At 34.1% G+C, this 23,706-nt stretch overlaps 2 protein-coding genes and 1 long non-coding RNA gene across 4 annotated transcripts; 1 reads left to right on the forward strand and 2 right to left on the reverse strand.

The window, feature by feature from the left end:
- The first annotated feature begins 11,392 nt into the window (after window positions 1-11,392).
- Window positions 11,393-13,530, forward strand: LOC142613300 (5-amino-6-(5-phospho-D-ribitylamino)uracil phosphatase, chloroplastic). Of its 2 annotated transcripts, none has more exons than XM_075785594.1 (2): window positions 11,393-11,521; window positions 12,064-13,530. In XM_075785594.1, the coding sequence occupies exon 2, from the start codon at window positions 12,115-12,117 to the stop codon at window positions 13,255-13,257; it is 1,143 nt and encodes a 380-aa protein (XP_075641709.1). In that variant the 5' UTR covers window positions 11,393-11,521; window positions 12,064-12,114; the 3' UTR covers window positions 13,258-13,530. The 2 variants fall into 2 exon arrangements, with proteins under 2 accessions (XP_075641709.1, XP_075641708.1); XM_075785593.1 differs by having other exon boundaries at window positions 11,402-11,521; window positions 11,983-13,530.
- A 4,035-nt stretch (window positions 13,531-17,565) lies between these two features.
- Window positions 17,566-18,614, reverse strand: LOC142613067 (uncharacterized). Its single transcript, XR_012840227.1, has 3 exons — window positions 18,497-18,614; window positions 17,809-18,035; window positions 17,566-17,704 (listed from the first exon to the last, which is right to left on the reverse strand). It is a non-coding gene; the product is annotated as an uncharacterized LOC142613067 (long non-coding RNA).
- Window positions 18,615-21,123: 2,509 nt separating this feature from the next.
- On the reverse strand, window positions 21,124-22,178 carry LOC142614308 (zinc finger BED domain-containing protein RICESLEEPER 1-like). Its single transcript, XM_075786899.1, has 2 exons — window positions 21,552-22,178; window positions 21,124-21,382 (listed from the first exon to the last, which is right to left on the reverse strand). The coding sequence occupies exons 1-2, from the start codon at window positions 22,150-22,152 to the stop codon at window positions 21,312-21,314; spliced, it is 672 nt and encodes a 223-aa protein (XP_075643014.1). The 5' UTR covers window positions 22,153-22,178; the 3' UTR covers window positions 21,124-21,311.
- Between the last annotated feature and the right edge of the window lie 1,528 nt (window positions 22,179-23,706).

A 23,706-nucleotide genomic window follows, 5' to 3' on the forward strand; every position in this document is an offset into this window, starting at 1 on the left:
GGAGATGGGTCCCTCTGTTTTTGTCTTCTCAAAGAGAGTTTTATGTAGTTTATTAGATTAGAATAGAGTTCTTTGGTTATTTTTCATGAGTGGAGTTAACAATGTTAAGAAAGCATGGGAACCGTGTCTAGCTCTACAACATGTATAGGCCCAAAGTTCCATCCTACAATGTTGATAGCTTCGGTGTTCATGCTTTTAAACTCCAATCTAATATGAGCCCCTTCACCGAATTCGTTGTGGTTGTAAAAGCTGAGAACCCAAATTCATATATGGGCTTCCTATATGGCAAAGACAGTCAGGTTAACGTGTCCTACTCGACTCTCACCTTTGTTCTGGGAAAATACCAAGTTTTTATCAACCAAAAAAGAATACAACAATGTCCTCCACTTTATTCTCATAGAAGTTCTTCAGCAATCAGAAACCCTAACTCTTTTATTTTTGTTATGTTTTTTTTTCTTAGAAATTTGTTTTTTTACGACAAAGGGAAAGATGGGTAATAGAGTTCTAACAGAAGTTACCACAAGTGGGTAAAATGTAAATAATTGAACCACAGGTAGGCAAAATGAAAACGGACCTAACCACAAGTGTGTTTACTGTAATTATCAATTTCCCTTTTATTATTAGGTCAAGAGCTTTTCAATGTAGGTACAGTTTAAACTACTAGATTTATTTTTTGACGATAAAAAACTTTATTAGTTGAGTCCGTTAACTAGAACCTACTAATTAATATTCAATACTCATTACAACTGTAATGTGAATAAATAATTAATTAGCTGTAGCAAACTAACATTATATCCCACACACACCCAAAAAAAATCCAACTTTCACGTAATAATTTCAAAGATCAAAAGGAAAATAAAACATCAATCTTTTTATCACTTATGAATTTATCTAAGTTATGTGTGGCGAAGCTTATTATCTACTAGGGAGGTAATTCAAGGATCTAGGTGAAAGGTTGGAGATGGGAGGCACACCGATGTACGAACACACCGATGGTTACCTCATCCTCCAATTTTTACAGTCTATACAAGTAAGAGACCTCCTTGACAAAGTACTACGCAATGGGACCACGGAAAAATCCATGCTCTACTACTACTTGGCAGGAAATTTTAGCTATTCCTTTGAACAGTGTAACCTGCAGAGACAAGCCGGTGTGGTAGGAAAATAGAACTCAATCTTTCTCAGTGAAGACCACCTATCAGGTAGCTCTTCGTCTTAAACAACAACCTGTTGATGAGGACACCCGAGCTGGACAGTACCACTTGGAAGAAGGTTTGGTCACTCTCCTAAGGTTCGGAATTTTTTGTTAAGAGCATGCTCCAACGTCTTACTCTTAAAAGACAATTTACAAAGAAAAAATTGAAGGGGGAACCGTGCGGAGACTGTAAGCCACGTCTTGTGAAAATGCCCTTTCGCTAGAAATATTTGGGCAATGGCTAGAGGGAGGATAAAAAATGTACTAATGCAGCCCAAGATTTTTTTCGTACTATTTCGTAGTTTGAGTTTTGGATTGTCATCGCTTTGTCTTTATGAATGTTCTTTCCTTACAGAGTTTTGTATCAATACAAGTTTTCTATCTTTTAACTAAAAACAATTATCTACTTCGGTTTGAGATTCGCTTATTTTATTGAAACTGAAAACTTTTTGTTATAAGTGTTGTAAATAAAAGTAAATGTTTTGTAAATAAAAGTAAAAGTTAGCTGACAGTGAGACCCATAAATAGTACCAAAAAAGTGCAGTAGGATCCATGAATAATAGCAAAAATAAGCTGAATAGTAAAACAAGTTGGTAAAAATAATTTTTGCCAAACGGACACTAGGGTCTGTTTGGGATCCGATAATTTTGCTGAAACTGAAAATTTTTTGCTGAAAGTACGGAAGATAAAGATAAAAATTAGCTAAAATAATAAAATGAGACCCATAAATAATACCAAAAAGTGCAATGAACCCATGAATAGTAGCAAAAATAAGCTGAATAGTTAAATAAGCTGACCTTTTAATCTGAAGCCAAACGGACACTAAGGTTCTATTTGGATACCACTTACTGTTGAAAACTGAAAACACTGTAGCAAAATAATTTTTAAATATGTAAATAGTACTGTGAGATCCAGTTTTAAAGTTGTTTTTGCTAAGAAAAGTATATGTGAGTCCCGTAAACAATACATGAGACCCACTAAAAAAATGTAGCTACTTGCGAAACGCGCAAAACGCACTTCCCAAACTCACACTAAGTGTGCACTTGGATCCAACTTAAAAAGCCAGCTAATTTTATTATTCAACTTATTTTTATTATTATTCATAATCTTATTACACTTTTTGATATTATTCATGAATTTTATTATACTATTTTAGCTAACTATTACTTTTAATTTGAACAAAATAAGTAGACTTTAATCAAATTATTTGATGTGAACAATGAAAAACAAACAAAATACAAAATTATCTATCAAGTCTTTTTAATGGATTAGTGGGCTTTGAAGTTGAAGTGTGCCACTTGGCCCACTTCGAGTGTCTTATGGGACAAGAGAGATGGCCTTATGCCCTCATTCTTGTTACTCTCCGTTCAACATCCAATTCCATCTCAGTTTTTAACCTCATTAATTTTCTAATTACAAGAATTTTAAGCGTTCAACATCCAATTTCATCTCAAGTCTCAACATCGTTAACTTTGAGCGTTATTCTTTCTAATTGCAGGATTTTATGATAGGGTTATTAGGATGGTTGATAGCCATAAATGCAAATTTGTAAATGGATAATGTTATGCACTTTTTCTAGCATGAGATTCTGTCACAAAAACTTTTTACAATTAAAATATTGAATTAAATGTATATATTGTCAAAATATGAAAACTAATAAACATTCACTGATCAATCGCCACCTCATAAAAGAAACAATATTGCAAGAACTAAACACAAAGTGATTAAAAAATATAATCCAATCACTAACTTCGAGATGAATAATATCGCTCAATATCCTCCGAATGTTCCCATTGGTGGTCAGTGTCAATCTCAAGCTACTATTCCTGGGATGGTTAGGCTAATGCTCCAGTACATCGTCCAACGGTGGAGTATATAGAGTTAGTGGTGAACTGCACAACAACTGGGATCTTTAATGAAAAGTTATTAATTTTTCTGCAATATCCCAATTGTGGTATTTGTTGAACATTTCTTTGCAAAACCATCAATTTGATATTTATTTTTTATTTTTAACAATTTTGGTCTCGATTGAATTGGTTTCTTTATACTCAATACCATTATGATAATCCCAAAACTATGAAATAGTAATTATGTTATTAGCATGTTAAATACATTTCATGCAAAATATAGCCACAATGCTATGAAGATTTTTCATATGTTTTGAGCATTTTAAATATAAAATATAAAAACTTCTAAATTCTAAACAATGTCAAACCTAGCTCAAACAAAATATCTTTTATAGTGTGCTTAAAAAAAATAAAAAATTAAAGTCAAGCAATCAAATTTTCATACTGCTGTACTTGTCTTTAATTTTTAATCAGCTTAAGTACACTTAAAAAAAATTATTAGAATCCAAAACTGTATATAGGCATTCAATTAATGATGTGGCAAAAACTGGATCTTAAATGAAATTTTGTGTACTTGGTTTGGCTTAGTCCCGGGTATGAATTTGGTATTCACTTCTAGAACATGGAGGAGTGGAAGGATCTTCACGATTCCAGCCAGGCCCACTCCTGTTGTAATTTTCTGTATTGGTAAATATTTGTTCATATTTTGACCACATATTTGTTCCACCAACCAAAATTAATGGTTGACTACTAAAACAAATACAACAAAAGCCAATATGCTGAACTAGACCAAAGCTCAAAATCCCCACAGTCGGAACTCGGAACAGATCCGAACACAAAGCTAACAGTAACAAATAAACCACCCTCTACAGAATATACATGTAGCACAACTCAGATGATACTCTCAAGATCATGCATTAAGTAGTGCAAAATTAATTCCCCATTTGCAGCAGCGAATATGATTTAGAATTGAGTCATATCTGTAGATCTTGCTCTTTCTTCTCACTTCTAACACTGTCGTTCCTACGAACAATTGATAAATAAATTAAATTTCATTACATTCAACTTATCATATAAATAATTAAAATTCACATAAATTAGATTTACCATAAAATTAGAGGACAATAGAGAGATATTCCCTCGATGATACTTCAAAATAATCTCATAACAATATAAACAAACTACCGTCAATTCATATATGTTTTTAAATAGCGAAGTTGAGGCCTGAATCAAGTCATTGTCTTGTGACAATACACGTGTCTACGTGGTTTCTGATGTAGTAGACTAAACATTGTGCGTGCTGCCTCAGGATACAATAATTCAGCCCCCTTCCCTAATTATTCTTACATTCCTACACAACTTGTAGGATAGAAGCTCTCAATATTACTTTTCTTTAGCTAGAAATATATAGTATATACAAGATTACTTTATTTTTCATTAAGACGAGAAAACTAACAAAGTAAATATATTGAAATATATGTCTATAAAATTTCTCTTCTATATCTCTACATATAAGCTGCATGTTATATAGGCTGAAGAAACGTACAATAAAGATCATGTTAATTTGGGTTTTAAAAACATTTACTTTATTGCTGTTATGATTATCCTTAAAATGGATAGTAACGTGTGGCTATTGAATTGCACATAAAAATAATTAAGATACTAGCCTCTTTGAACATAACAATGCAGCGGATACAAAATCCTAATTTGAAAAGTTTCAGCTCTATGACATATAAGTTTGTAGTCAAAAACAATTTTAAGCTATGCGTTGGAGCAAATTAAAAAGCTTAGAAAACGGTAAAAGAAAACCAATGCTATTATTAGAGACATTATTATATTGATTGAATTTTAAATGTATAAAACCGATTTCATCATGTGGGGGTAAAAAATGGTCAAAATACGCATTTGGGCCTTGGGCCTGATTTGGCGGTGTGAGCCAGTCCGAGCAGAGTCTTTGGGACCCACAAGCCAGTTCTTGCTAGAAAGGTTGATGAGGTTGTCCGAGGAGAGGCATCTCCTCGGCTAAGTCAAGTGAAGATCATGTGACACGTCATGATGTTTAGGGAGAAAATTCTGGAAAACTTGTTGGGTAAAGATATGTTTCACACAGTTAGAGAGAGGGGGAACGTATGAGAAATATTAAGAGAAAATGTTGCTACCACCGCATTAAAGACTCTGCACCTACCTCTCTAGCTGCATTAATGGGAAAATAACCTCTGAACAGTAATATTCAGTCTTCCAACTATTGTTTGAAGACTTCCAGAAAGTGGTGAATGGAACAAATATCAAATTAGGTAATTTGTACTACACGTGGAAGATGAAAGGGAGAAAAAAGGGATATAAGAAAAGAAAAGAGGCATTAGGAAAGGGGGGGATAGGAGAAAAAAGAGAGGAAGAGATAGAGAGAACACTGTACATATTATCTTCAGTCTTAATCTTTTGTTTAAAGAAAGAAAGGCAATACAAGTGGTCATCGGTTTACGTCCGAGGAGAGTTTCCATTATTTTCATCTATTGATTGCGTAGGTAGTAGCAATCTAATCCACCTATTTGTTGTCCAATATCCGTAAAGCCTAAATTTCAAGCCTACGCTCTACAAATTTCATTGTATAAGGCTCTTTGGGCCTGAGTCCATCACTCGTTTGGGTCCGAGTACAAATTGTGCATTTACACATCATTTCATTGACCATTTAAGTAAAATTATGATTTTTGTAAAAATATTCCAACACACTATAAGTTTAACATTATTAAAACTATTTCCTACCACCGCACACCCTTAATACGATGGTTACTCCACAAGTATAAGTGATTGTGGGGTGTGGGGGGCAAAGGCCGGGGTTCAAGTTTCCAGGAGAGAGCTTCACACACATATACACTTAGATTAGGCTAGAGTAGAATTCTATCTTGTAAAAAAAAATTAAAAAAAAAAAAAACTATTTCCTAATAATCTGTGTGGATCTCAAACTACTGTTCCTGGTGGTGGTGGTTAGGCAATTAGGCTAATGCTCCAGAATATCATTTAGTGGTGAAATTGATAGAATTAGTAGTGAACTGCGCGACAACTTAAAAAAGGATCTTTAACAAAAAAAAAATTCTCTTAAAATGGGTCTTTAACGAAAAATTATTAGTTTTTCTCTAATATTTTAATGGTGGTATTTGTTGAGCACTTATTTGCAAAACCATCAATTTTATTTTTATTTTTTATTTTTAACAATTTTGGCCTCAATTGAATTAGTTTCTTTATACTAAATATAATTATGATCATCCCAAAATCATGAAATAGTAATTATGTTATTGGCATGTTAAATGTATTTCATGCAAAATATAGCCACAATGCTATAAACATCTTTCATATGTTTTGAGCATTTTAAATGTAAAATAAAAATTTTAAAAACTTGTAAATTTTAAACAATTTCAAACCTCACTCAAAAAAATATCTTCTGCTTAAAAAAAAAATTAATGTCAGGCTCCTTCAATCAAATCTCCAAACTGCTGTACTTATCTTAAAAATTTTAAAGTAAACTAAAAAAAAAAAATTAGAATCCAAAACTGTAAGGCCTGATATAGACATTCAATTAATGACGTGGCCAAAACTGTTAGGCCCGATATAGACGTTCAATAAATGGCATTCAATAAATTTTGTCGGCTTGGCTTAGTACTCAGGTATATATGAATCTGGTATTCACTTCTAGAACGTGGAGGAGTGGAAGGATCTTCACGATTCCGGCCAGGCCCACTGCGGTTGTAATTTTCTGCATTGGTAAATATTTGTTCATATTTGGACCACATATTTGTTCCACCAACCAAAATTCTTGGAGAATTATAATTATAAAAAAATTAATAAAAAGCAGCGTTATATTTCTATATACATACAAAACACAATTCCAAAACCAACCACAAGATTAGATTCACTAGAATGTGTCCTTTTTTCTTTTTTCTGTTTGGTTATGCCATGTTTGGACTTAGACCACAGAATGCTTCTATTACCAACCAGAGTTGAAAGGTGTTTTGTCATGATTTTGGTTATACAGTTCAATTTTACTTTTGTTTTGGTGATTTTGTATTTTTGTTTTGGTTCTTAGTATACAGTCATGATGTCGAGTCTGGACGGTTCAATTTGTTCACTACACATCAAACTTTTGGACTACACTACTTCTATTATTATTAACTAGTCTTTTTGTCGGTTAAACTATTATTTGTATTAGAACATCTTTCTTTCTCTTGTGTGTGTTTGTTTCTCAACAAAAAAATTATATATATTATTAATTGATTATTACTATTAACTATTCACAAAAAGAATGAAGTAGTTAAGGATAAGGCCATCCTTTAATTTAATTAAAATTAAATTCAGGAAATCCTATCTGCAAATTAAAAGAAGAAATGTAGAATAGATGTTGCTTTAATTTAATCTAGACTAGAAAAATAGTAATAAATAACGAGTAAAAGAAGTACACAGAATCATGTTCATTTGCTCTTGTCTACAAACAGCTAAAACGTAAAACAATTTTCTTGTTTCCATCACCGCTTATTCTCTCCATTAGTTGGGATGGTATTTTAGTATTCACAACTCTCTCTCTCAACATCCATGTAATTGTTTTTGGCAACAACATTCATTTTATAATCATGGTAGTTTATGTAATATATATTGCCATCATAGTCATATTACATATGGAACAATTAAGATACTTGTTTTTTATAGATAAAAATTTAGCATGTAGTGACAAGATATGCAAAATCTCATTCAAAAATATATTAGAGAAGTTTAAAATATTCTATAAATTCTCAAAAAAAATTATATATTTTTTAAAATAAATTTGAGTTATAGTATAATGTTAGCTACAGGTAAGACTTGATAATTGTGGAAAACGTTATAAAGCCTATTTGCCACAAAATAATCTTAGGATTATTTATTTATTTTAATTGTATATCCAGTAGTTAGTATTTACCTATTAATTAAGGGCAGGTAAACTTTTTCCTAGAGAGCTACGTAAGTGTATATTATGTTTGTTATTATTATGATTAATATTTTTTTTTCCATAATTTGATAGTTGGGAAGAGGAATTTGAATCTTTTATATCTCCATTGAAAGTACTAGGAAGTTTCAATCAATTGATCCACAACACTTTTGACTAACTTAGTTAATTTGTTCATTTAACTTAGACTTACTAACTTTTTTTATTAGAACCCAAAAAATAGGTTTACATTTCACTTTTTATTTTAGAATACTAAATATTTTAAAACACACAGGGAGAGGGGAAAATGTTTTAAAGAAACTGACAGTGGTATAAATCCAAAATGACCTAACTCTTGAATACACAACACAAGCTTTAACTCTTTACTTAATTGACCAATTATACTAATCTTATGTTTGGTTTAGGGGAGAAGGAAAGAGAGAGACTAGTTTGAAATTTCACTTCAATCTAATTCAACCATTTGAATGTAACCGCAGTAGTCAATAAGTGATTGAAGATTAAAAAGGACTAATTGTCTGGTTGGCTAAAAGCTAAAAGTTTTTAGTTTTTTGCATTTTGTCTCAGTAGTTTTTTTTTTTTTTTTTTTTTTTTTTTTTTTTTTTTGTGTAGACAGAATATACACATTCGGGGAAAGACAAGGCATGGGAGAGCAAAGCCCTTGCCCTCCAAATCACTTATTCGATGCGAAGAAAACTTGCAATAAAGAAGATAGATCAGGCGAGATGAAGAATTTTTGTCATCCTTACTTTCTATATCAACCTTTTGCAAGCGAGAGCTGCTACGTAAATCCACAACATTTTCATAACAAATAATAGGTGGTTAGTTGTTATTGGATTTAATTTGAACCCAGCACTGAAATTACTTTTCTTCTCCAGTAATAACAACACCCAACAACCTGCCATATAGAATTTATTGTGAAAATGTTATGGATATAGTATTTCTTTTTGTAATGTGATAGTGAGAAACTTATTAAATATATTGGGGTAGTCTTTTTTTTTTTTATAAACTTCAATTTGGGGTAGTTGGGTAGTTAGTTGTAACAATTTTTTATAGATATTATATTAGTAAGAAACAAAGGGATTTGTTATCGCAGCTAACCATTAAGAACCTTTTACTCCAGATAGGAAAATGGAAATGAGTTCGGAAGCCACCCTCATGAAGTTCAATGACCACAGGAAATTGAAGGCAACTCATCCTCGATGTGCCATGCATATATGCACTTCATTAAAAAATAAATTATGATATTAATACTTGTCCTACGAGAGGAAAAAAAAGATTTTATGTCACAGTTACATAAGTAATGACACTCTTAAATGGGGATGGATCTCACATGAGAGTGGCATTAAATACCAGTCCTACAAGAGTTCTTTCCTATTAACGAATGCAATATGGCAAGACGGATAAATGCATGCTAGTAAAAATAGCACAAAACGCCTTAGCTATATGTGTGCGTATATATTGCAACTTTGCATGTGATGCATGTAACCACTAAGATATAACATGGGTAGAGTTCTTACCGAGAGAAATATTATGTTGAACATGTTAGTATGGATGCGCGAAAATATAAAGTATAGAACACAATAATACACGAGAGTTAAGCCTAATGGCCTACATTCATAGAAGAAACTTTAAAAGACTACATCAATAATATATTATAGTGTAGTATATATTTTGTATTACAATAAACCATAACATGTGAATATATAGTAATTTAAACCCTAGACTAATAGACTTCTAGTACAAGAAGGAAACTTGACTTACACATAAAGTAAAATTAAATTTGAGCCTATACTAATGAGCTAATATATCTCTACCATAAACGAATTAAGTAATTTGTGCCAAAACTCGTGGAATCACATATGTGGATCAAATGTCTGCTCTCATTAATTTCTTTCCTTGTCTTATTGGAGTCTTCCACTCTAGTCCGGTCACCGACAGATGAAGGGAAATACAACTATACAAATAATTGCCTTTATATTCGAAAGACTTGCACACCACACTATTACAGGCGTGCAAGTAGCAATCATGAGCCCTCTAGTAATGACCTCTTAAAGTCCGAAACTTTAGAAAGAAGATGAGCCAAGTCGTTTTTGTCCACCGTAGGTGATGTTTCTCATTGCTGGTGCACCTCACAATGCGCATGCTCAAAGCTGTGCTAGTAATTAGTATCAAATTATTGATTTCATTGCTTATCAAAAAAAAATAAAAATTATTGATTTCATTATATGAAAAAAAAAAGGAGAGCATAGAATCATTTATTGGAGTTGTAGAGCTGGTGAGAGAAGCAACCTTGAGAAAGTCAGTTCCTTTTTCCTTTTCCTATAAGCTACGTAATTCAATTCTTTTTTCTTTCCTTTTTTTTTGGGGTCAAAATCAAGAAATATTTGTTTATTTCATAATTCTCATTGATAATAATATATGTATCAATAAATCCAAGTCACGCTTAACACAGCCAATTTTATAATTTACTTATTGGCATGTTAAATGCATTTCATGCAAAATATAGCCACAATGCTATGAAGATTTTTCATATGTTTTGAGCATTTTAAATATAAAAAAAATTAAAAATTAAAAATTTTGTAAATTCTAAACAATAAAATAAAATTAAAGTCAGGCTTCTTCAATCAAATCTCCACACTTCCACCATTTATAACTTGCCACATGGTGAAATGGTACAAAAGTAGCGATCTTAGCATTTGTTCATAGAGGATAGGAATTAGGAATCACCGTTTCAAACATGGAAAAAAAAATTACTAAAAAAATTATAATAATGGTAATACTATTAAAAATTTACTTCAATCAAACACACTTCCACCACTTATTACTCGCCACATAGTAAAATGATACAAAAGTAGCAATCTTAGCATTTGTTCATAAAGGATAAGAATTAGGAATCACTGTTTCAAGCCTAAAAAAATAAATAGATAAGAAATTCTAATAACAGCAATACTATTAAAAAATGGCTCATACTGCAAAATATCATTACCTTGGCCCACCTAAACTAGAATTCTATGAAGTGAGACTATCAAAGCTGCTTAGAGCTATCCATACGGGCATAACATTTTAAACTGAAGCGCCACAATTCGAACCACAACCCTTAGACTCACAAGGATAATAGTTAAAAAGACTACTACCATCCTATGTGCCTGGTTTAGCTAATTATTCACAGTAATAATGGCATTACTGTAAATAATTAGCTTAACCCGGCGCATAGCTCTAACCACGAAGGACCGGCTATCATCACAGGTTTGTGGCCAGTGACCCCCCAAACAGGTAATGAATTCACTCACCTACACGTGTCCCTTCACCCGGTGGCTATCACCGGCATGACAGGTCTCCGTTGTCGAAGTTATAAACCACAAAAAAATATAAAGGCACATTTTTCATTTCTTCTTCAAGAAAGAATTGGAGAGAGAGAGAGATATTCATCTAATCCTTCCTGAAGAATCAGACCCTCTCTTTCTCTGTGTGTCTCTAATATCTTAGCCGTCCAATCCTTCCTCAACGGTCAGTTATTTTCTGTTTTTCTTCATCTTTTTTTCCTTTCACTTTCTCTTTGTATATACATAGTCATAATTTGTATATATTTGGAGTTAATAAGAGTTGCTTTTTTTATGAAACTTGGTGGGTCTTTGATGCATATACTATAGTGATTTTTATTTTCCTGTTTACACTTCTGGGGATTGAATTCAATAGCTATTTGGTAGTTTATCTTGTTAATTTGGGGTTTTGGATTAATGGGATATGCATAGTTTTGCTTGAAGGGGATGTTTGTGGTGGTTCTTTGACTATAAAGTTTGTATTTTTGTTGTGGGAAGGCTGCTTTGTTTCTTTACCCCTCTGAATTTTCAAAAAAAGATGGTATCTTTGACTAGTATATAAGTTGCTTGTGGTATTTTCATGTGTGAGTTGGTTTTCTGTTAAAGAAGGTTGGACTTTATTGCTAAGAATCCCAGTTGGGTATATAGGTTTTAAAGGTATATAGTTGGTCAAGCTTGGTTCATTTTCTGTTCAATTCACCAAGAGCTTAAAAGGGTCTGTTTCATTAGGGGAATTTGCTAAATTCTAAGTGGGTTTTGAGTGATTGACACTTTTTGAGAATGGCTGAATCGATTACTACAACATCTATTCTTGGGCATCGACCATTGTGTCAAGGGGCTTTTGTCAAGGATGTTTCATGCAAATGGAGATCTTCGGGTAACTGCCGGTTCCCGATTACAGAATTTCTTGGTGGAAGGCTTGTTGCTTCTCCTACTTTGCCAAGATTGAGAGCTGATCGGGTGGAAATTTCATCAATTAAGGCCTTGGCGATGGAGCTGACTAAAGAGGCATATTCATTCAGAGAAGAGAGAATTCCTAGTGACTGGAATTATGAATTTGACAATGACTTTGATCGAAAACCTGGTTTGTGGCCACCCGAGAACAAAGCCGACAATCCTTCACTACACAATCCCCTCCTTAGACAAGAAAGAATGGGATCTGGTTGGTTAGGTGCCATATTTGAATGGGAAGGAGTCTTAATTGAAGATAATCCTGATCTTGAGAAGCAAGCTTGGCTGGCTCTTTCTCAAGAAGAAGGAAAATCTCCTCCCCCAGCTTTTATTCTTAGAAGAGTAGAAGGCATGAAGAATGAGCAGGCGATATCTGAAGTTCTGTGCTGGTCAAGAGACCCAGCACAAGTGAGAAGAATGGCTGATAGGAAAGAAGAGATATACCAGGCTTTACAAGGCGGGATTTATAGTCTACGAGCTGGATCAAGAGAGTTTGTGAATATCTTGATGCATAACAAGATACCTATGGCATTGGTTTCTACCCGTCCTAGAAAAACTCTCGAGACTGCAATTGGAACAATTGGCATTGAAGGCCACTTTACTGTGATTGTAGCTGCAGAGGATGTTCACAGGGGGAAACCTGATCCAGAGATGTTTGTGTATGCAGCACAGCTTCTAAAATATATTCCTGAGCGGTGCATTGTGTTTGGGAACTCAAATCAGACAGTGGAGGCTGCCCATGATGCGCGGATGAAGTGTGTTGCTGTTGCTAGCAAACATCCAGTCTATGAGCTTGGGGCTGCAGACTTGGTGGTGAGGCACCTAGATGAACTTTCAGTGGTTGATTTGAAGAATCTTGCTGCTATTGAATCTGCTGAATTTGGGCCTGGAGAGCCAGAGTTGGAGCTGGAGGAAGAAGATGTTGACCCATCTTCATCAACCTTGACAGAAGTTGATGATAAGTTCTGGTAACCCCATAAAATGTACAGTTCTATATTCTTAATCTGATTCTTGATGATAATAGTTCTATGTTACTGTGTATAAGAAAAAAAGAGGGGAAAAAAAAAGAAAAAGACAGTAAAGATAAAGGCAAAAGGTGGTCTGCATTGGACTACTTTATCATCATGTATGTACTTTCTGTACAATAAGCATTTGGAATTTCCCACATTTCATTGGTGGTGCTTCTCTCGCAATACAACTTTTAGAACAATTGAACCAATTGTAATTGGAAAATTGATTCCTGAATCTTTAATTGGTAATAGGATAGACAGGAAGATGATGAGCATATTGTTAAAGATGTAATTGTTATAATATCAGTCTCTGCTTGTACATTTTCTAGAATTATGTTAGGGATATATGTTCAAGGGCACATAGCTTGCTGGTCAGCCCAGTAATATTCATTAGACTTATAGAAAGCAAGAAGTGTCGTTTCTCTTCAGAAGAAATTTTTTTTTTCTGTTAAACAATTAGAAACTTCAACATAACCAATCTTTGAAATAATAGAATTCATCTGCTATTATAACTTTAGCTGCTCTTCTTGTGAGATTGCTTTACAGCATCTTGGTTTGTTGAAAAGCTAAGGTGGTGGTTATATTTATTCTTTGAAAATCAGTGTTCATGGGGTTGTGGTTTTCCACATGCCTCTATTTTAACTTATTTGCTGCTGTATGTTGGGCTTCACTTGTAATGCTTGCCAAAAATGCCAAGTAATCAGCAACTATTTCATTCTTATAATCAACATTTTTTATATATAAATAAGCGTGAGCTACTGGAAATGAATTGACTTAAGATTTGGCACATATGAGAATTTATGATCTACTGATGGATGCAAAACTAGTTAAGTTGTAGCGGGTTTTGCTTAATATGCCTTTTATATAGGAGAAATTATATTCTGTTTTTACCCCAAATTGTCTCCCCATTTACAATGTCCTCCAAACTATCAATGGGGGGATTGTAAATGGGGTGAAAGTTTAGGTGGAAAAGCGTAATTTGTCCTATATATATAATTTTCTTTTTATCATGCTATTTTTTTTTTTCAAAAAAATTGTTGCAAGTTTACAACCCCGGCGGATCTTTATCAGGTCAATACTTTGGTGTTTTTGATAACTTTGTGGAGAAGTATGGCCATTAATTTAAAAATGGATTGTTCCGGGAATGATTTTTTGCCATGGATAACTTTGGAATTTTTTATTATTCTATCGCTTGTAAAGAATTTTTTTTTATTAAAAAGCTGAAATCTAGCTTCGTTCATCACCTTCAGTGTCATCTAAGTTTACTCTTTTCTTTTCTCTTTTTGTTTGATTGATGAATTGAAAATATCATTGAAGAAGGAAAGCTAGTACATAAAAACCAGAGGAGGCCACACACACAAAAGTTGGGGGGTGGAGGCTTAGGAAGCCTCTTCCTCCACCACAATACAAAAAGGAGCCCATGAGGTGCTCAGTTATAACTCCTAAGGGTCCAAGAAAACAAACAAGTATCAAAACAATCCTCAATACTCCTGTAATATTCTACCTGACAGCATTAGATTTGAGCAAAATTTGGGCCTCTACAGTCCAAACATTCAAGGCAATACCTTTCTACCTGCGCATTTGTGGGCCAAATCGGCCCAATACCATCATTTTAAAAAAAATTTAGGCAGAAAACACTGTTTTGGAACTAATTCGGGATATACCACTTTTTCCAGTATTCGAGTTTGGTGAACTCGAGTACTAGATTTTACACTTCCACCGTGGCATGCCAACGTGGCATTTTGGATTTTAAAAAATGTCACCTAGTACTCGAGTTCTCCAAACTCGAGTACTGGAAAATCTGGTACCCGAGTTTAGGAAACTCGGTTACCAATCTGGATTGACACTGGAATTGCCGTGGGTTATGCCCGAGTAAGACTCGAGCTTCATGTGATCGAGTACTGTGAACAGTACCCGAGTATTTGAAGCTCGAGTACTAATCTGGATTGGCCCGAAGTTCTTGGGTCATGCACCTTTTTTTAACCGGATAAAAACAAATCTATTAAAAAAATGAGGAGCCAAACCATAAGTCTCCATGACAATGATGGAAAAAAAAAAAGGACAACCAAACGTTTACTAAGCTCAAAACATCTACCACTACAACCAAAGGTTTTTTTTATATCATCACTGGAGGTACAACAGAAAAGCATCCAGTGAACAAAAGAATGATCCTGATATTTCCAAGGAAGATATCCAAAGTTGTATCTATAGAATGGCTTTCTTTTTAGTTTTTACTGCTAGTTGGCAACTTGGCAGTTTCTTTAGGCCAGTCTAATTAGCCTTCCATCCATTTAAGTAAAAAATTGTTGTATTGACATTTCATCCATTGAATAAAAAAATGCTGTGTGCACAGCTTCCGCTGCACCCATTAAAAAAAAAGGTACTCAATTGCACAAATTACAGAAAAATAATTGAATTAGATTGGTCATTGGAATTCAGTCTGCATTTACAAAGAAATACGTAAAAATATCTATGCATCCCTAAAGTGAATGTATTCTAATTTTCTTTTCCACTCCTTCACCAAGAGGCAATCCCATGGGCATTTGTCGATATAGTTACAACTTTTGAGGAAAGAAAGACATAGTTACACCTTTTGAGGAACGAAGTTGTGAGAACGAGGGAAGGTTGTTGAATAATATGTCAAGGGACCAATAAAACATGCACTCACTCTCTTGAACAGCTACTACAGTAGGTGAACATTTAATTTGCAGTCATTGGTTGCACTACATGGTACACAGCTTCTTATAAATACCTGCAAATTAAGAAAAGCAAATCCATTAAGGCATAAGAACTGACCGATGAAGGGGCAAATCTTGCCATTTGATCCACTTTATCAGACCAAAGTGAAGGACTTCTAAACAGTTTAGTGTTGCCACTTCCAAGTTTGTGCATTTGATTTAAAGTATGAATCCAGGCCAAGAAAAAACACAATGCCAGTCTATTATTTTATATGTTATCCTATCAAACATATTCCATCCACTAGTTTGCTGATCAAAAATACTGATTACACAGCAGATTTTCTGCTAACATCCTGCAAAATCAATAAAAACCATCATTTAATAAGCAACCACCCATTACGTAACACAAGCTACTTATGGGCCTTCTCATACTCCATGCATCTGAAAACCAAATTTCAGTTTTTAACTTTCATTTGAAGATTATCAACAAGGTCTTGCATCTTCCAAGAGAACCTTCAGTTCACTCCAAAAAATTCATTGTTTGTTCTACTCTAATACAATTTTCAGGAGTTGCATAATTAATTTTCCAAATTCTTAAATTCAATAAATTGTAAATAATAGAGTACAATCAACCTTGTACTTCATGATTAAGGGGTTCAACAGTAGAATTATGTTTATTTTTTAAGGTGATTTTGTTAGATCTTGTGTCCTATACACAGGTAAATGCTACATATTAACTTGGCTTCACTACCTATCAGACTCATGAAATTTTAGTCAACTGACCTGGATTATGAACTTCCTTTTGAACTGATATACCCATGTACTGCATAGAAGTTCCCAAAGTTTGCAAGCATACAAAGGATATTCAATTTTTGTAAAACATTAATATACATATTAACACAAGTGTGTGATGAACAAGATAGAGGCAACAGACATACAGAGAGAGAGAGAGAGAGAGAGAGCAATACCTTTTATTTCAATAAAGGGGCATGAGGAGCTGGGCATGGAGATACAGTGTCATCTGGTAACTGGTTTATCAAATCAACTGTTGCCCGCAGGGACCTTACTAGCACAATGATACAAGATATAAATCCTCATAAGGGTGAGACAAGATTTACACCTACCTATGACCCAGAAGAAAACATACCAACTTAGTGACTGCCGCAAGGTTCTAAAATTATATGCAATAACTCTTGTATGTTATTGTTATTTAAAAGATACAATGGTTACTGTAAACTTTTAAAAATATTAAGATGCAATAACAAATTGTATGTTATTTACAAGATGCAAAGACTACGTACATTTCTGGAAATATCTACCCAAAAAGACAAAAGAAAAATTAGAAGTAGCCGGCAAAAACTCAAAACACTGAAAACATGGAAAAGAATAACATAGATGTGTGGCTGTAAGCAGATTTTTAAAAAAAAAAAAATTAAACGTTAGTTTCTCAGCTAGGGGGAAAAACATTGATAAGCATATATCTGACAAAAAAACAAAATATAACATTCTAACTAATCTTAGTACTTTGAGTTAGTATCTTGCCCTCTTCTTAATGTTATCAAAAAATTTTAACAAAAAATCACTTACAGTGTGGAAGGGCACATTGTCCTTGCCCATAAACTGATACAACTCTACATCTTCAGGATTCTTCCACCACTTCTCCCATTCAGGTGTGTGGCAAGCAGTAATAGAAACACATCCAATAGGCGCATCAAACCAGACATAGAAAACCTATCCACCACAAGTAAATAGAAAGGTCAATTTGCCAAAATTTGAGATAAAACTTGAAGAGGCTAGCATGAATTCATCATGTTCATCTATCAACAACTAATAACCTTATCACTAAATCTCTCAAGTGGAACTGGAACCCCCCACTTCAGATCCCTGGTAATACATCGTTCAGCCCTTCTTTAAGCCAGGCATTTGTTGTTTGAATAGCATTCTGGCTCCAAGATCCAGCCACCGACATTTTGTTAATGTATTCTTCCAATTTGTCCTTCAACAAGGGGAGTTCAAGAAACAGGTGGTTTGTGTCACGAATGTGTGGTGTCATCTGACAGACCTGTTAGCAGACAAAGCTCATGGATCAACTACAAGAAATGTATAAATAAAACAAAATGGCATAATATCATACATCTACTGACAGTAGCTTTCTTTCTTTTTTTTAATAGTTTTTCTTCTTCTTAGAAAATTATGAAAGAAAAATATGATGCTGAGGGCTCTGAAACAGGCCCCAACAAGATTACTAAGCACTAGTTTTGTTGTAATATAATTGGCTTGCAGATAAATTTAAATTTGGTTTATAGCTTCAAAACGTAACAACCAAAACAATTAGAGGATGAAAAATTTATTCATTTGACAGAGAAACAATCAAATGTCTGAGATAAAATATCTTTTTTGGACAAACTACATATTTTAAAAAGCTGAATGCGCAACATGAATAACATTCCATACAATCAGGTTCCTCATTTAGAATTTGATAATACAAAATAGAGACCTCAATATTAGAAGTAAGTTTTGTACCTTGCACCTAGGATCTTTTAATTCTGTCGGATTCAAAAGACTGCCACAATTTTCACATTGATCTCCTCGGGCAGACTGGTAATTGCACCCTTCTTTTGGGCAAGTACCCTCCACACGCCGGTCAGCTAAGAACCTTTTGCATGTATTGCAGTAAAGCTGAATATGGTATGAATAAAGTGTTAGTAACAAGAGGTTAAATAAATTTATCACCATTAAAGTCTATAATTGACCACAATAAAAAAGCTGTAGAACAAAAAGGAGACACCAGACATGTTCTGAAACATGTTCAAATTATGTCAATTATCAAGGACATCTGTGTTGCTTCTACAGCTCATGTATTGCATTGTTTGGCATCATTTTGCACCACACCCGCTAGCAAGTATGTTTCCAAATTTCATATTTCTTTCCACCCAATCAGATTCATTTTCCTAAACCTTTTTTTTATAAAACAAGCACATACCCTACTATAGCTATTGAGTGCTCAGCAAATTAGTGAAACAATACAGGTCATAAGGGAAGCTCAAGAGATCTATGAAAGACAGAGAACCTTAAGCATTCGTAATCATCAGTAAGTGCACGATCTGAAGGAAGCCCAATCATGCTTGCCATACCACCTGCATGCGAAGAACAGAATAAGTAAATGAATAAGGAGAAAAGACTTTTCTGATAATTAAAATAAAAAGTGTAAGTTGCTTAAGTTAAATTTGTTGATAATAGTTGTTAAAGACAAAGCAGCAAATAAAAATGTTAACCCCATCTCACTCCTCCCTTTCAATCATACTGAATATATCATGCTATAATCTTACATTTATATAGGCTAGACTTGAGCAAGCAATTTAAGGCCAATAATGCCGCATATGGCAGAGTTTAAAGAAGACAAAAGAAGGTATTAATAGACAAACATCTCAGGCTAAAGATAAAGGCAATCATTGATAAACAACTCAGAAGATTGCTGGACTAAAATGATTTTTATGATCAGTTGACTACCTGAAGACGTCCATGGCTTCTGCAGAAGAATTTTAAAGTATGAATTGTCAAAAACAGTTGGATTTCCAAAACCTTTACTTCCAAGGGTATGAGCTCCAGACAGAGCAACAAGTTCTTGTGTTCAGCACAAAAAATTAAGAGAGACTTGCTTCAAGTAAGGCTTGTAGATACATGATTGAGAGTCGTTCGCCAGATTTGTCCATAAACAGTATACTACCCAACATTTGGAGTATGTAATACCGAGCATACTGTTGCACACGCACCTCAGTGGCGTCAGCAGGAAGAGGGTTGCGTAGGGGTGTTTCGGTTCGGTTTCGGTCGGTTTTTTTTAAACTGACCAACCGAAACCGATATTTTCGGTTTTCAATATTGTCAACCGAAACCGACCGAAATATCTGAAACACCATTGGTTTCGGTTCGTTTCGGTTCGGTTTATTTCGGTCGGTTTTTCGGTGAGTGCACGGTTTTGGGCCTGGGCCTAGAGTTTGGGCCTCTTGATTTTTTTTTTAAATTCTATTTGGGCTTCTTAAAAAAAATTAGTTTGGCCCTTTTATGCTCTAATTAAGCCTATTTTAAAAACATGTTTTGGGCTTATTTTAGGAACCAATTGTGGCCCAAATTCGGGCCTTGTCTATTTTGGCCCATGGCCATCTGTAGAAATTTTTAAGTTTTCTGTTTTGGCACTTTCAGCCCAAATTTGGGTCTTTCCTATTTTGGTCATTTTTGGGCCTTTTTACAACCTGCTGCTTTGTATTTTACACACATTCATCAAAAAACAAAAAAATCACAATCACAACCTCAACCTGTTTTATATTTTACACAGATTCATCAAAAAACAAAAAAAAATCACAACCACAACCTCAACCTGTTATATATTTTACACAGATTCATCAAAAAAAAAAAAAAATCACAATCACAACCACAACCTCAACCTGTTTTATATTTTACACAGATTCATCAAAAAACAAAAAAAAATCACAAACTCAACCTGAACCAGCTTTGTATTTTACACAGATTCATCCATCAAAAAACAAAAAAAAAAATCACAATCACAACCACAACCTCAACCTGTTTTATATTTTACACAGATTCATCAAAAAACAAAAAAAAAATCACAATCACAACCACAACCTCAACCTGTTTTATATTTTACACAGATTCATCAAAAAACAAAAAAAAATCCCAACCTCAACCTGAACCAGCTTTGTATTTTACACAGATTCATCAAAAAACAAAAAAATCACAACCTCAACCTGTCACAGATTCATAAATCCAAAAATACAAACACATATAGCAGATTCATAAATCACAACCTGTAATACAAACAAGATTAAAAAAGAAACTATACAAGTCACAATAAAATAACTAGCGTAGATTTCAATACTTACATAATAACATTATAACAAAATAACACCAAAATACTTACATAACACCAAAATTACTGGTGTTGATTTCAATACTTACAAAATAACTAACTAGTCCATGTGTCAATACTTACATAATAAACTAACTAGTCCATGTGTCAATACTTACATAATAGCATTATAGCCAAAGACTCAAAATAAATTGGCCATATGTCAATGTCAATGTCAATGTCAACATATACTATTCATATTTAATATTTGGCCAAAGATTCAAAATAAATTGGCCATGTCATTGCCTATTGACTAATATCTATATTTTCTATGTATAGGGCACTGTCAAAGCACAAAATAAAAGCCCATACCTATATATCTATACGTAGGCCACTATCTACTAGTGCCTAATAGCAAAAAATGTGAATATCATATACCATTATACCACCCTTCCAAAGAGCAAAAAGCAATCTTCAACCATCAATGTCAATAGGTGTTGGTGTGGACATGCCTAGTTCCGATGTAGCAGCATCATTCACAAGTTCTACAAACAAAAAATGAAAAAAATATGTCACTTATACAATGAAACAGTATATATGCCAAGAATCCAAGACATGCAGTTTTTTTTAATAATAACAGACATGCAGAATTTTTTTTAATAAATAAAGAAATAGAAATAAAAAATTTTTTAATATAACAAATAATAGTCATACCTCCATCAAGCTTTTCAAACTCCTCAACATCATCCATGGCAGCACGAAGGCAGATTGGAGCCGATGAAGGATGGAGCCAATTTTGACCACAAATGAGGGCTTCCACCATAAGTGGAGACAATGAACTCCGAAAGGGATCAAGGACACGACCAGCCGTACTAAAGGCAGATTCTGAGGCCACAGTGGATACCGGAATTGCAAGAACATGTTGTGCAACTTTTGAAAGGACACGGTATCGTGGAGAATTAACCTTCCACCAAGCCAAAATATCAAAATTATCATCAAAGACATCTTCACAACTCTCTAACAAGTATTTATCAACCTCTGATTTGATATTTGAAGAATCAATACCCTTCAAGTGCTCCTTAAATCCCATCATCCTCATTGCCTTCGCATCAACCACACTAGAATCATCTCCCTCCATTGATCCACTTGGTTTTTGGCCTTGGCCTTGTGCAGCAACACTTGCACTACTACTCCCCACTTGATTTTGAGCATAGGCATTATATAAATCCATCAAAACAGCCTTTATTCTTTTTGCCATATCAACAGCCTTTTGACTCTCATACAAAGTACCAAAACAGTACTCAAGATACCTCATCTTGTATCAAGGATCAAGAACTAGCCCTACATACAACAAGTGATTCATATTATCAAAGTTCCCCCAATACTTTTCAAATTTGGTCTTCATGTAACCAGCCATTTTTTTCAACAAATAACTATCTTTTTCATACTCCAAATCAATTGTGTCATGAATTGACATGAGCTCCAAAAAGAAAGAATTACTAGTGACATAATTAGCACCCGAAAACCGCAAGGTTGCATCATAAAAAATTTTAAGAAATTTAGAAAAGATCCTAATCTTTTCCCAATCCACATCACCCATTCCCCAAGCAAACTCATCTATATCACTTCCATCTTCCTTTTCCTCCTCTCTAATTGTCATAAGATAATTTGGATCTTCTTCCTCCAATCTCTCAAAAGCTTTTTGATACTTCTCAGCCTTCTCCAACATAATATAGGTGTAATTCCACCTAGTGGGCACATCTAAGCATAACTGACCTTTAAACTCAACTTTCTCTTTCTCCGCACATAACTTAAATGTGTTTTGTCTTTGCGGAGATGATCTCACATATCGCACAGATTTTCTCACCTTCACTATTGTCTCATCCATTTCAACTAACCCTTCACGAACAATTAAGTTCAAGATATGAGCACTACACCTCACATGCAAGTATTTCTGCCCTAAAATTGTTGCCTTCCTATGCTTAGTCTTTTTTTGAATAAAAGAAATCAGCCCACTATTAGAAGCAGCATTATCAACTATAATAGTTAAAATCTTATCTATCCCCCAATCAAGTAAACACATCTCAACTGCCTTCCCAAGTGTTTCACCCTTGTGATTTTCCACTAAACAAAAACTAAGAATTCTCTTGTGTATTTTCCAATCACTATCTATAAAATGGGCAGTGAGACACATATAGTTCAAATTTTGAACGGATGTCCATGTATCTGTGGTAAGGCAGACCCGCTGCTCTTTTAGGGCTTCTTTCAACTTTTTTTTCTCATCTAAAAAAACCTTAAAGCAAGTTTTGGCAATTGTTGTGCGGTTAGGGATTGGATTGAACCTAGGTTGGGTTTTAGACATAAACCTCTTAAAACCATAGCCCTCTACAAACCTAAAAGACAGCTCATCTAGAATAATCATCTCTGCCAATGCTATCTTACATTCCTCAAAATTAAACACCCATGACACTAGCTTACCACTACTTTCTCCTTCTTCTTTAGGTTTGAATGCTAGGGTTGATTGGTTTTTTTTTTCTTCCCTATAAGGATATTTCAAACATAGTGATTGTATGTGAGTTCTCATGGTTGTAGTGCCATTTTGCTTAGTGTCACAAGCATAGGTTGTGCCACAGTAGTTACAAGCTGCCCTAGGTTTATCCCCCCCTTCAATAACAGTAAAATGACCCCAAACAAAAGATCTTTTTTTACCAGTATTACCTGCATTTGGTGGGAGTGGGGGTTTGCCTTTGTCTTTTTGCACATTGGTTGTGCCTTGACCCGCTTCAAGGTCTTGACCCTCTGGGATTTCCGTTGTCTCATTCATCTACAATAAAAAATAAAACACAATAAGTCAGCAACTATAAAAAGT

The sequence above is a fragment of the Castanea sativa genome, chromosome 10, assembly GCF_040712315.1.
Source record: "Castanea sativa cultivar Marrone di Chiusa Pesio chromosome 10, ASM4071231v1".
Lineage (NCBI taxonomy): Eukaryota > Viridiplantae > Streptophyta > Magnoliopsida > Fagales > Fagaceae > Castanea > Castanea sativa.

Coding starts and splice junctions, on each gene's coding strand:
- LOC142613300 (XM_075785594.1), top strand. CDS start 12,115: ATGGCTGAATCGATTACTACAACATCTATTCTTGGGCATCGACCATTG.
- LOC142614308 (XM_075786899.1), bottom strand. CDS start 22,152: ATGAGGTATCTTGAGTACTGTTTTGGTACTTTGTATGAGAGTCAAAAG. Junction 21,383..21,551: donor GTTTGAAAAGCTTGATGGAG/GTATGACTATTA, acceptor TTTTGTTTGTAG/AACTTGTGAATGATGCTGCT.